This window comes from Tachypleus tridentatus, chromosome 3, assembly GCF_004210375.1.
Source record: "Tachypleus tridentatus isolate NWPU-2018 chromosome 3, ASM421037v1, whole genome shotgun sequence".
Lineage (NCBI taxonomy): Eukaryota > Metazoa > Arthropoda > Merostomata > Xiphosura > Limulidae > Tachypleus > Tachypleus tridentatus.
Window position 1 is genome coordinate 97,483,931 of NC_134827.1, and position 13,901 is coordinate 97,497,831.

The following is a 13,901-nucleotide window of genomic DNA, read 5'->3' on the forward strand; positions in this document are numbered from 1 at the left end:
ATCTGCCTGGAATGTTCTGGAAAATGGGTACATTTAAAAATTTCATTACCCAGGTCACAAAAGCAAAGTTTGAAGAGAAAAATAGGTCTTTTCCATTTACTTCAGGCATAAGCAATTAGGAAGTAGCACTTTCTGCCCAGGAACAGAAAAAAGTAACAATTTTGTTACATAGTGTTATATTAACTTGTCCTACACTTAAACCAAGTATGACCTTGTGTCTAGTGTTTTAGGCTGCGGATCGAATCATACAACATTAGAGGTTCGATACTGATAAAAAACATTTCATATTTTCAATATAGAACAGAATAATTTGAGATAAGTAAATCAAACCTTACGGATTTCTTAACATGACACTTAACTGATATAAACATAACACGTCGTTCAGGCTTAAAATTATTGTATAACTTTCAGGTCTACTCAATAAACGTCCATGAAACAAAACAAAAACTGAACATATTAAGAAACCAAATAAACACAGCCAGAAAACTGTGTTCACCAGATAAAATTAACGATGAAATAAACAAAATAAAACAACACTTCATCAACATCAACAAATTTCCTAAAAAAAACTCTTAAAGAAATTATACTCACACACCTAGACCAACAACAAACAAACAATAAATCCCAATATACAACAAGATACAAAACCTTATACTGTTGCATATCATATGTTCCCGACATCAGCGAAAAAATAACCAACATTTAGAAAAAACTTATAACAAAACACAACATTCCACTAAACACCCAATGTATTCAAAAACCAGGTACAAAAATAAAGTACATACCATGTAAAAACTACATTGACAAATAGAACACAAACATTATTTATAAAAAAATGCAACAACTGTCACGACTTCAATATTGGAGAAACAAGCAGGAAAATGGAAACCAGTATGAAGAACACAATAATAATACCTTCACACGTTTTTGAACACTACAAATCAAATAAACATAACCATAGAGAACACTCACGCACTAAGAAAAGAAAGAAATATAAACTAAACCAAAGAAGCTGTACTAAATAACTCAAACAATTTTTTTTTTTAAATTTCGGGCAAAGCTACACCAGCGCTGTTTGTGCTAGCGGTCCCTAATTTAGCAGTGTAAGACTAGAAGGAAGGCAGCTAATCATCACCAACCCCCGCCTAGTGATGGGCTAGTCTTTTACCAACGAATAGTGGTATTGACCGTCACATTATAACGCCCCCACTGCTGAAAGGGGGAGCATGTTTGGTGCGACGGGGATTCGAACCCGCGACCCTCAGATTACGAATTGAACGCCTTAACCCACTTGGCCATGTAGAGCCAAAACCAAAATTAAACCAATATAAAGGAACACCTTTCTACCTATACTAATTAATAACCCAACATATACTGTAGCGCCCCCTACAATTATGCAACCATTCACACTTTCCTTCCTAACACATGTGCCCGGCAACGGTCAGTTGAAAACTCTCTTTGTTAACCTAAAGATGACCTAAGAAGGTGGAAACGCTGTTCTTTACTTTATTTTAATAAACGTTTTAACACCCATACCAGCCGTCTTGTGATACACTTTCACTTCAAGTGGATTTATTGTCATCACGAAATTATTGTATCAGTTCTCAGATCTACTTAGTGAAAGTCCAGTTTTATCACATGCAGTAGATATTGATATCTGATGATGATAATAAACTCTGTTCTTTAAATTAAATTACTTGAGAAACCACTTCAGAGTTAGAGTTGTTTATGACTAATTGACTTGGAATTGTCTCTTCCCGAATATTTAGTAAAAGTAACAGTTATTATCTATATGATGAAAGACAGAAACGTTCTTACAGCTGGATTTTGTCGTCTTTCCTCTATTACTTTCGTAACTCCTTCGATTAAGGATCTTCCTGGAGTTGAGAATATCTGATGCCATATGAAATCCACCAGTGTTCGCAATGGATAAAGGATGCTATATAGCTCAGGAAAACACACTAAAATCAAGGTCGTTTTTTAGTAAATCTCCATTGAAACTTCTATATGAACAATTATTTACATACAAAGATTAAAACATTCAACTTATGCTCCGCTCAGAAGTAATTTAATTTTGTTCAGAACTTGAAAAGTTGACATTATGTATATCATAAGAAGCGTTAAAACGGAGTTTTTTCCTTTATGACGAGAAACCCATTTGAAATAAAATGTATCTCAGAACAGCTGGTATGGGTATTAACATTATTATTGATAAGGAGAGAACAACGTTTCAACCTTCCTAGGTTAACCTGAAGATGACCTCGGAAGGTCGAAACGTTGTTCTCTGCTTGACAATGAAGGTGTTAATACCCATTCCAGGCGTTCTGATATACATTTTTAAAACGAAGTTTCATTCTTACAAGATCCTCATTCCCTCTTAAAATCCCATCTCTTGTGTATCCTGCTCTATACAAAATAACCAACGTAATAAGAATTATGGGATCTTCAGTATTTCAATTATGTACTTTACAATTGTAAAATCTGAGGTTTTATTAAAATTTGGTTCAAATCAAATTTAGAGATTACGAAATAATTTATGAATTATTCAGTTACATTAACTATATTTTTATTGATTTTTTTACAATGGATATTTCATATTGTCTTATGAAGAGACTGAGAGTAAGGATAAATTATGTGAACTCTCAATAGGAGTTATGAAACACGTGCAGAGTCAAACACATGTTTTTGCTTAATAAGAAATTCTTAACGGAATGTTAAATATTTTGTGATATCTTACAGCAAGAAAGATAAAATGAAATTAATTAATACATTAATTAAATTAAGATCGTTATTCGATATATATGTGTGGTGTATTCTTATTACTAGTACTGTATAGGTGTAATAACAATTGCCGCAAATGTGAGGATTCGATACTTTTATTTTCGATAGTCTATTTTTCAGTTATTATGCTGATTGTATATTAGACATTGATGTCACACACCCTGCAGTTTCTAATCTTTGTTTGAAAATGTGTTTGTAATACAGCAGGCTCTTGTTTATTGGATATATTTAACTTTGGAAAACAAACTGGAAAAATAAACGACTGGTGGAAACAAAGAACCAAAATTCATCTTTTGAACGAAATTAAACCTAACTCAAACATACGTAATAAAAATATTAAGAACCCGGAAGTCTGAGTGTTGGCAACAGCTCTGGAGTTGGTTAGAAATGGATTGTTTGGATTATGCTGGACATTCGTTTGGATTCCAAAAACCGTTTGACCAATGACATCAACTGTTAATTCTTGGTACATCTCGTATATATCGAAGTCTTCCTCTGTTTGGGATTTTTGGGCAATTTTTTCCATTAGGACCTCAAGACATTTCTGCAAGATTGGTGTCATCTGAAACCCAAATTAGTTTATTGCAGACTGTATAATTAATTACAAGAATTCTAAAATTAAATGTATAGAATTACCCTTACTATATTAATTATTTATAAAAATAATAATTACAAAATTATACATATCTATATTAACGTAAGATTATCTGTAAAATTACAAACCTGATTTTATTTCAAGTAAAACTAATCAACGTTAAACTTAAATTATGTAACATTGCATCAAAGGCAGCAAAGAACCATCTAGTCCATCTAGATTGTCCTACCTATTAAATTAAACTAAACACTGACAAACTCGATGTCATCACCTATAATTCAAATAGTAATCAAACTTTCCCTTAACCTCCCTTAAAGTAATTGCTTCTAACACATTTGAAGGGGACCCGTTCAAAGACCAACCTTCTTGTTTCAAAAATAAAGCTATGTTAAATAACTTCTATCTTACCAAATGTATATCCGTGTCCTGTAATCTTACCATTCTCACAATTAAATACGAAAAAAAATTAAAATTATCATTTTTTAAACAACCATAAAGACTTCAATTGAACGCCCTCTACATCTTTTATGCTATTTTTTTAACAAGAAAACAAGGTCAGAAATTTTGACCTAACCTCGAATGACACCATTTCTATCGACTTGTCATCTTAGTAGCTATCCTCTGTTTTATATTCTTGTTTCATCAGTTTATGGTGCTATCTATGTCACGGATCCCGAAACTAAACATAACTATATGTTCTTTAACCAGAGACGTCTTCGAAATTATTATAATATTTTATATTCAATATTTCTGTAGATACAACCTAAAATATTTTTCTTCTTTTGTCCTGCCTCTAGAGCAGCAACACTTAGGTTGGATAAGTTAAAGGACAAATGAACCAGAAAAATAAATCTATTTTTTCCTTAATATTGTTAAGGCTATTCCCATCAAAATTATATTTGTAATTAAAATTGTATTATCACACTGTAATCTCTACAGTATTGTTTAAACGTGTAAAAGATGATAATATAGATGTATGTAAGAAGTGTCTGACGATAGTTACTGTTTCAAGAACGTGTTAAAACAATGTTTAAGTTGTAGACTAAATATAATACTTACCTGTTTCATCTTACTGGAACTGAAGGTTGAAGTGATGAGACTACGAACTTCCTTCCAGTGTTTTCCACGTTTGTAAACAAATTGTGCTTGAAATTCTTTAAAGGCTGAATACATCCAGGGATTAACATCTGTGGAGATAAGAGTGATTTTATACGTTTAAGCTGTTCATGAGATACAACTATCATAAGTATACAACTAGAATAATAAAACTATCATAAGAACACAACTATAATAACACAGCTATCATAAGAATACAACTATAATAATATAATAATACAATATAAGAATATAACATAATAAACTATCAAATACAACTATCATAAGAACACAACTATAATAATACAGCTAACTATAATAATACAACTATCATAAGAATACAACTACAATAATACAATTATCATAAGAATACAACTAGATACAACTATCATAAGACTATCATATAAGAATACAACTAGAATAATAAAAATATCATAAGAACACAACTATAATAATACAGCTATCATAGAAATACAACTATAATAAGAATATAACTATAATAATACAACTATCATAAGAATACAACTACAATAATACAATTATCATAAGAATACAACTATAATTATACAACTATCATAATAATATAACTATAATAATACAACTATTATAAGAACAGCTTAGTTAAGTAAAACACGTCTAAAGTAAAGATGAAGATTGAAATGAAAGTTACTGAAAACTACACGATAGACAACATTTGTAATATTTTAAAGAAGAAAGTAACAAATAGTCGAGAAGTTTGGTTTATTGCACAAAGCCGTCTCTAATTTAGCAGTGTAAGACTAGAAGGTAGCTAGTCATCACCACCTACCACCAACTCTCGGGCTACTCTTTTACAAACGAATAGTGGAATTGACCGTCACTTTATAACTCCCCCACCTTTGAAAAAGCGAGCAAGTTTGTTGCGTTGAGGGATTCAAAACCGCGACCCTCAGATGACAAATCAAACGCCTTAACCCACCTGACCATGCCGGGCCGTCTAAAAGTTCACCTAATAAACAGTAAAGAATATTATAAGCAGTCTTATGAATAAACTGTTTAAGGCGTTGGTATCATTAAAATCTTTATTCTTATTGTTTATTTCATTATCCTAATAATCAGTAATTATAACATTAAAATACTTGTTTTTAGGATAAAGATTCTCGACAGGTTATCTGCTCTCTGTCCTCCGCCGCGAATCTAGCTTAAGTTTTAGTGCTTTAAGTCAGTAAGATTACCAGATTCACCTGGGAAAATCCACATAAACCCCTGATTTAACCTGTTCAGTGCCGTAGGCGAGATAACTCGTCCAAGCCGATCGGTAACACAGTGCCACGGACGAGTTAATTCGTCCTCAAGACTACCTAACTTCAACGCTAGATGTCAACACCATACATGCATTTGACCTACTTACACATTGTTTCACTTTCTATCCAAAATGGCGTCACGAAGAAAGTTACAAAATGAAGAAGCATTAGAGTTGTATTGTAGCAGCTGAAATACGTGACAGTCAACAGGTTAAAGAACATTAATTCACCACTTACTGTTAACTCAATAATTACGTTTCGTCGAAAAGTGTTTCATAAATGTCTTGATTTGTGTCTTGTAAGCGCGAACTGTAGAATGGGCTGTCTGCGTTCTACCAAATACGAGTACCAAAACCTTATTTTCAGCATTATAAGCCCTCATTTCTACCGCTGAACAGTCAGACGTAAAGTAGTATAGGGGCATATTGAGAAACAAAAAGTAATGATGTTTATGGATGTTTGGTAGACATTTTTCTAAGTGATTCACTGATCGTGTAAGATGTACGACTGCAATTACTATTTTGGATAGGTTCGTATCTTCCATTCTTCTGTGTGTTTATTGTTGGTTTTAATAAAAAAAATGCTAGCAGAGATTCTCACAACATCTGGGACCAAATTAATAAAGTACAACAGTAAGTCTTTTAATTCGCATTTATTTAGTAATACAAAAGAATTATTTTAGCAGGCACTTAAATCCACAATTTCACTTTTTTTAGTCCTAACTCTAGTTAAGCCTTTGTTAAATACAAATTATATTTGATAACGAAGTAAATCAATACTGTAACTTATGTAGACTTTTGGTTTAGTTGAATAAGGGCTAAACTTTACCACACTTAATACCATCAATAAATAATGTTATACGACTTAACGATAGGCCTTTTTATAAACTTTCAATACATTACATAAAATGTCTGCTAAAATATATTTACGTCCTTTCAGTCGTAAATTGACAATTCAACAAAGATATATTTTCAAATTGGCCCGGCATGGTCAAGCGTATAAAGGCGTTCGACTCGTAACCGAGGGTCGCGGGTTCGAACGTTATAATGTGACGGTTACCCCCACTATTCGTTAGTAAAAAAGTAGCCCAAGAGTTGGTGGTGGGTGGTGATGACTAGCCGCCTTCTTTCTAGTCCTATACTGCTAAATTAGAACCGGCTAGCGAAGATAGCCGTCGAGAAGCTATGCGCGAAATTAAAAACAAAACAAAACAAAAATCTTTGCAAATTGTCAAAAAATTCAATTTCTTTGTATATTTTACTCCAGTATAGCTTTAATTTTCAATCAATAGTAGACTTTTTGCTTATAATTGACAGGAAGCCAAACTACTTAAATTACGTAATATATTGCTAGGACTTCATTGTGTTACCGAAAGACAGACAGACAGGTGCATAATGTTTTATATAATATTAGATTTTTATCAAACTTTCACACATAACACCTGTATGAAAATGCGAAAAATATTCAAGACTAGACTTTGCAACATGTGTGTGTCCCAACAGTACAGAAGTATTACTGCAGACTTAGAATACTAGAGTTCGGCTTCGATGTCCGTGACGTCGAAAGGACAGATATTTATTTTTGTATATTTATTCTTAATTAAAAAGTAACTGATTAACTTCTGTAAGAATATACTAAACTAGTTATGGAAAGGAAATTGTCAGTTATTTTAGTGTTATGGTTTAATTATTGACACATTTTTATCCTTATAATAGACTGTCACTTTTCAACACCCTTGTTGTTTAAAATGTTACAAGTGTAACATTGTTTGTAAAATAAACATGTGATTTTCAAATTAGTTTATAGGTGGCGCTTTCTTACCGGTCTACTTGTAAACTTTTGGAAATCCCTGATTTGAATTTGTCTCAAAAGGTCCAAATCCGCTACGATAATCATAGGTAATCGTCCGAAGTAGTATCTAGGAAATAAATTATGCAGTGTTTAGTAACAGATGTTCTAGAAGATATGTGAAACAGGACCTTTTCTAATTTGTTTGGGGTCTTTTAACATTGTGTAAGGATGTTTGATAGAGATATTTACCTAAGACATGATCTCTATTGGTCAAGGGTCAAGCAAATATCTGATAGAAATGTGTATTAGTATATTATATATTATCTTTATCTATCTCGGATAATGCTGTGTTACATATGATTAGTTTGTTAGTAACACAAATAAGATATTTTTTTACCTTTTCTTTCAATTTGTTAGATATAGCCTCATATTAAACACATTTATGTTGTTCTTAATATTTTATTTATGTTTGTAAAACAACAGACTAGAACAAATATATATAAATTCATGTCCAGTTTCATACGTGTTACTTCCTAGAAAGAACCAATAGTCTTTATTGTAGAGATAAATGAAAACCTGTCTATAATATTTGTACTTGATGTAGTCTAGCTTTTACAGAATGAAGTTAGAGAAAAGTTTGAAATTATGTTCTATAGATGGCGCTCATATAAATAAATAAAAATTCACGTTAATAATTTAGTCATTTTCTGAAAGCTGTAAAAACAACTTACCCACAAATCTTCCCATACTTTTTTATCCATTCTTCATGACATTTAATAGCACCCTTTAATAGAGAGAAAAATATATACATTAATTATGTATGTTGAAGATAAAATAAAAATTTAACAAACGCTGTAATCCATCAAAAACAAGTATGATAAAGTTAATTGTCTTTCCAATACACTTCTGAGAATCATTAAGCTTGAGCCAACAAACTGACAATTATTAATCCTGTAGTACAAGCACAATTTACTCTACAAAGTAGAGTCTATTAAAACAAGTCCTTGTTTTTGTTTAATTGTAAACAGATCTTTTACACACGTTTCGTGTTTAAACTATTTATTTGTAATGTTTCTATCGAAAGAATTTTATTATATCTTATTTTTCGTAGCCAACATTTTACATTTTTTACAAAATTTTAATTGGTTTTTAAAATGTTGAAATCCCAATATCCTTATTCTGTAAACTTTGATTTTGGGAGGAAACATTATAAGTCGTAAAAATGGTTTAATTGTTGTATTTCATATTTAAACAAAACTGAAACCAAACATGTTCATGTGATAGTTCAAAACTCCCAATTCGTTGATTTTTTAAAAATTTTTGAACTTCCAAGAAACTTCATTTAAACTTAGAATAATAGATTTTCTCGAATTTTGTTTCAAATATTAGAATTCAAGTATATTGTTTCGAAACCTTGGTTTGAAATTCTCTCAAGTTTCCAAAGAAAAGGTTTGGTTTTGGTCCTGGAATGCCAAGGTCTTGAAAGAAAGACAACTTCTTCTGTCGCCACCTGTGGTAGAAGAAGACAAAACTGTTACGTCACTCTTACTAGTTTGATAACAAATGCTTGCACACATCCAGCTGTTATTACAAACATAACGTGGTGATTCTCAACCAGATAATTCGAATTAAAACAAGTTGAATGTATGGAAACATACAATTCAATGTGCCTACATTCTACTTTTAAACTAACATAGCAACATAAAAAAGTTAAAATGCTGAGTTAAAATATGAAATGAATAATATTCTTGGTTGGTCCCAAAGAGTAATTACGAAAACCAATTACTTTACTTACTCAGACTAAATTAATCAGCTACAATGGTTTCTAACAACTGAATAATTTTTCAGTACATCTACCTTACAGTATCTTTTTGCTTGAAAGAACAATAAACGTCGCCATATTTGCAATCATGAAATGGAAAGTCCTCAATTTACCCATCCTACGTCATGTTACAAATATTCGTATATTGTTTGAAATAATCCATTGAAATGCTAAATTACAAGCAGAGGCCTTTCTAGAATTTTTTATTTGAGCGCGATAAGTTTTTTTTTGTGTTTTGAATTTCCCGCAAAGCAGTGTAAGAATAGAGGAAAGGCAGCTAGTCATCACCACCCACCGCCAACTCTTGGGCTACTCTTTTGCCAACGAATAGTTAGATAACTAAGGTCAACAAATTATGACTTTAATATTAACTGCAGTCACAACAAAGTGGAAATGATTGAGGTCTCACTATATACATGACTTGTGACAAATTTTCTTGTTCAAAATTGGTGACGTCATAGAAATTTTAATTATAATGTTACAGAAGTTAAAGCTTTCAAGTAAACAAGTTTTAGTCAGCTGTATTTCTTTCAAAACGCAGGCTAATGAGTAACGTTGGAAACAGTTCTTTTCCATACAAATTAAAATAAACCCTCGGATACGAAGATAATCTCATAAAACTAGTTGTACTTCCTCACGTTCTCACATCAACAGTGTTCTCTTTAAATAAAACCAAAATTAAGAGTAACAAATATGTTTATGTCTTACTTTTAAGTTATTAAGATGTCTTTCTTGGATTATTTATCTGAGGGACGTAAGGAACAAATAACTGGTGTAAAAAATTAAAACATTCGTATTAACTGGAAACACAATAAGAACTTTAAGGATAAAATAATTATGTGATGTTTAAATGTGCTAAAGTAGAGCCTTTCAAGTGAAACATTCAAATTGTGTTTTAATATTTCTAGATGTAATTAGAAAATTAAAAATCAATATATTTAAATCTCACTTCTGTATTAGTTTCAGAATTAAAACCCTTCAAGTTTCACATTCTAAATACGTTTTTACATTTGTTACAAAATCAATGTAATACCTACATAAACCAGGAAACCTCTGATTCTTGATAGATCCATCTATTTCATTCATCTCACCAGGTAGTAATTTCTACTTAATCACTAATTAGGTTAATGTTTTTCCTATTGTGTCATCACCTTAGTTTGGTTTTGTTAACAAAACAGTTTCTATCTACTTGTCTGTAAAACCACCTACCTGAACCACGTCACCACGAATAACAACAGAACAGTAACGACCAACAACATCATCTTCACTGGTTATTATTTGGTGTAGTTTTTTCACTATATTTCTATAATGTGTGACTGCGACACCTGGCGGTTAGAGTATTTTTTGTAATTTTGTTGTTTATAAAGGTGCATGTGTTGATATCATATACACATACAATCGTGAATGTATCGAGCGTATTTAATACACAGGTATTCAAAGTACCTCTAGCTATTAATTATCGTTTCTTTTATTCATTGTAAATTTGCTTGTTTTGTTATGTATTACATTTTACCTATCACTATAAGCCATTTACATTACCCACCTTTATCTTCACTTTTCTATAATTTATTCATTTATCATCCGACTTTAACTTGAAACACTTTCACGTGAAGTATCTTTGTTTTCTCATTCTACAACTTAGACTTAATTCAGTTGTAGTACTACTTTATAACAGGCCGTACCTGGGTCATGTTGTTATTTTTGTAAACTTATTTTTATGAATGAAGACGTAACTTTCACAATATTACTATACTTGTAGATTGAAAGAATTGTTGAGTTTATGATTCATTGAGTTCAGTGTTGGTCAGTGATTTACAGAGACAGCTGCTACATCTAGAATATAGCAAACGTTATTGAAAAAAATAAATTAATTCATTATTATTACGTGTACTGTAATTCACAATAGTTTCATTAACCCAGTAGAACACACCCAATGTTATATTAGTGGTGTCAGAAGTGTAAACATTTTGTGAAGATAAGTTTCACTTTAGACTACAGTTCAATATAACAATTAGTGCATCGATATGAAACAATGGAGAGAATAAGGAGAAATACCTGGAACACCAAAATAATATAAAAACAGATGTTTAAAAGAACAAAATATTCGTACATAGAAACTTAGTACGTAACAATAATAAACAGACAAGACAAGAGAGAAAGGTCGCAGATTATGTGAATGAGAAAAATATTAATAGAAAAATTAAACAAAGAGAGAGAGAGAAAACCAAGAAAGAGGAATTTGGGTTTAAAAGAGAACGTAGTTCTTAAATAATAATTAAAAATAATGAATATAATTAAAGATCAGTAAAACTATTGTAGATGTGTGGAAGGATTATAATGATATGAATAAATATTGCTGTATTAAAAAGTAGCCTAACAGTTGGCGGTGTGTGGTGATGACTAGCTGTATTCCTCCAAGTCTTAAACTGCTAAATTAGGGACGGCTAACGCAAATAACACTCGTTTAGCTTTGCGCAAAATTGAAAAACCGGACAAACAAACAATATTTGGGCAGAGTCCCAGAAAGTGTTCTCTTTCAAGATCAAATGACACCAAAATAAAAGAAACAAATATTTTTATTTCTTACATTTGAAGTTTATATGTCCCGTCCTGCTGTGTTATAGCCTATAAAGAACATAATTATTCTCGTGATTCATGGTATGTGCACGTTTTACTGACGTCATGACAGTACGAATAGAAAAGTTAAGGGAGCCTTGGAAAGGTTGATGAGCTTCCAGATGAAAAATGCTTGTACACAGCCAGCTGTTGTCAGAAACATAACGTGATTAGCCCCAACCAGATAAGTCGAATTAAAACAAGGTAAATGTATGGAAACCTAAAATTCAATGTGTATAAACGTTTCTTTTAAATTGCACGGTAAAATCGACGAGAAATGTGTAATTTCGGTTGAAATAAAAGTTGGGTTAAAATGTGATGTTAATAACCTTTATGGTTAGTTCCAACGAGCTACTATCAATAGAAGTGACTTTAGTTATTCACACAGAATTGAGCAACTACTTTGGTTTCAAATAACTTAATAATTCTTCAGTACATCTACCTTACAATATCTTTAGAACTTGTAAGAGCAGCTGACGTCGTCATATTTAAAGTCATGAAATGTTAGGTCCTTAATTTACCCATCCTATGTCATATTACAAATATACCTATATTGTTTAAAATAATCCACTGAAAGAATAAATTTTAAGCAAAGACCTTTCTAGAATTTTTTATTTAAGGATCATAAGAGACAAATAACTAGGGTAGAAAAAGTAAATCTTTCATATTAAATGGAGTCATAGCAAAGTGTAAATGATTGAGGATCATTTATACATGTATACATGACTTATGACCAATTATCTTGTTCAAAGTTGGAGACGTCATAAAAATTGACAACACGATTATGAGCACTTTTAAAACGACTTTTAATTATAATGTTACAGACGTGAAGGCTTTTAAGTAAACCAGTTTGAATCAATTGTATTTATTTCGAAACGCACGTCAATGTGTATAGCTGAAAACAGGTCTTATCTATACAAATTAAAATATATTCTCGGATACGAAGATAACCTCATGAAACTAGATGTACTTTCTCATGGTTACTTAGGAACAGCGTTCCTTTTAAGGTTAAATAAAACCAAAATCAAGAGTAACAAATATGTTTATATCTTACTTTGAAGTTATTAACCTATTTCATGCTGGTTTTTTTTAGCTTACAGAATGCATAATTCTTCTCTGACGTCACAAAAGTATGAATAACAATGCTGATGTGCTTTATAAATATTGATAAACTTCCGGATAAATATTGTTTCCACACAGCCAGCTGTTGCCACAAACAGAACGTGATGATCCCCAATGAGGTATGTCGAATTAAAACAAACTAAATGTAGGGAAACTTACAATTCAATATGCTGAAAAGTCTCTTTAAAATTGTACCACAAAATACACTAGAAATGTATAATTCAGTTGAAATAAAAGTTGAGTTAAAATGTGAATTTTCTGGTTAGTTCCAACGTGTTATTATCTAACCTAATACTTTACTTATTCAGATACTATTAAGCAGCTATATATATATTATTCAGTATATCTACATTACAAAAGATTTAGAACTTGTAAGAACAATGTGTCCATGCCATAGGATTTTTTACCTGAGGGCTATAAGAGACAAAAGACTAGAGTAAAAAAATTAAAAGATTCATATTAACTGAAGTCACAAGGATTATAAAAATAAGATTGAAGAAAGCATACTGGCAAAATTGAATATTTACAATAAATTAAGTGTAGAAATACATAATCATGCAAAGAAAGATAATAGCAACGACACATTTAACGAGCAATACATTTAAATCAGGAAATAAAACATCTGGACAGTAAAGATAAAATCAGACACATTTATTTTTTGCAGCTACTTAAGAATTAACCTAAAATATCGGTTATTTTGAAATATTCCATAGGAGAACCTATTTAATAAACGTGTGTTACAACTACTGCTCTACTGCCGATAATGGGAAGAGAACATAAGAGACATATCAGACGC

At 31.3% G+C, this 13,901-nt stretch overlaps 2 protein-coding genes across 5 annotated transcripts in view; one reads left to right on the forward strand and one right to left on the reverse strand.

The window, feature by feature from the left end:
- LOC143247543 (cytochrome P450 3A8-like) overlaps window positions 1-13,901 on the forward strand; it is a 68,225-nt gene that overhangs the window by 31,548 nt on the left and 22,776 nt on the right. The window lies entirely within an intron of this gene.
- The window catches only part of LOC143247548 (cytochrome P450 3A19-like), a 51,081-nt gene that overhangs the window by 5,713 nt on the left and 31,467 nt on the right, over window positions 1-13,901 (reverse strand). Inside the window, exons 2-7 of one of the 3 annotated variants that reach the window (XM_076495821.1) lie at window positions 8,959-9,055; window positions 8,277-8,329; window positions 7,576-7,672; window positions 4,436-4,563; window positions 3,106-3,343; window positions 1,819-1,961 (exon numbers count right to left, since the gene is read on the reverse strand). The exons of 1 other annotated variant lie outside the window; for it this stretch is intronic. In XM_076495821.1, coding sequence (XP_076351936.1) covers window positions 1,819-1,961; window positions 3,106-3,343; window positions 4,436-4,549 — 495 coding nt within the window. In that variant the 5' untranslated portion in view covers window positions 4,550-4,563; window positions 7,576-7,672; window positions 8,277-8,329; window positions 8,959-9,055. The remainder of the gene's footprint in view (window positions 1-1,818; window positions 1,962-3,105; window positions 3,344-4,435; window positions 4,564-7,575; window positions 7,673-8,276; window positions 8,330-8,958; window positions 9,056-13,901) is intronic. One more of the 3 variants, XM_076495822.1, reaches the window with a different exon arrangement.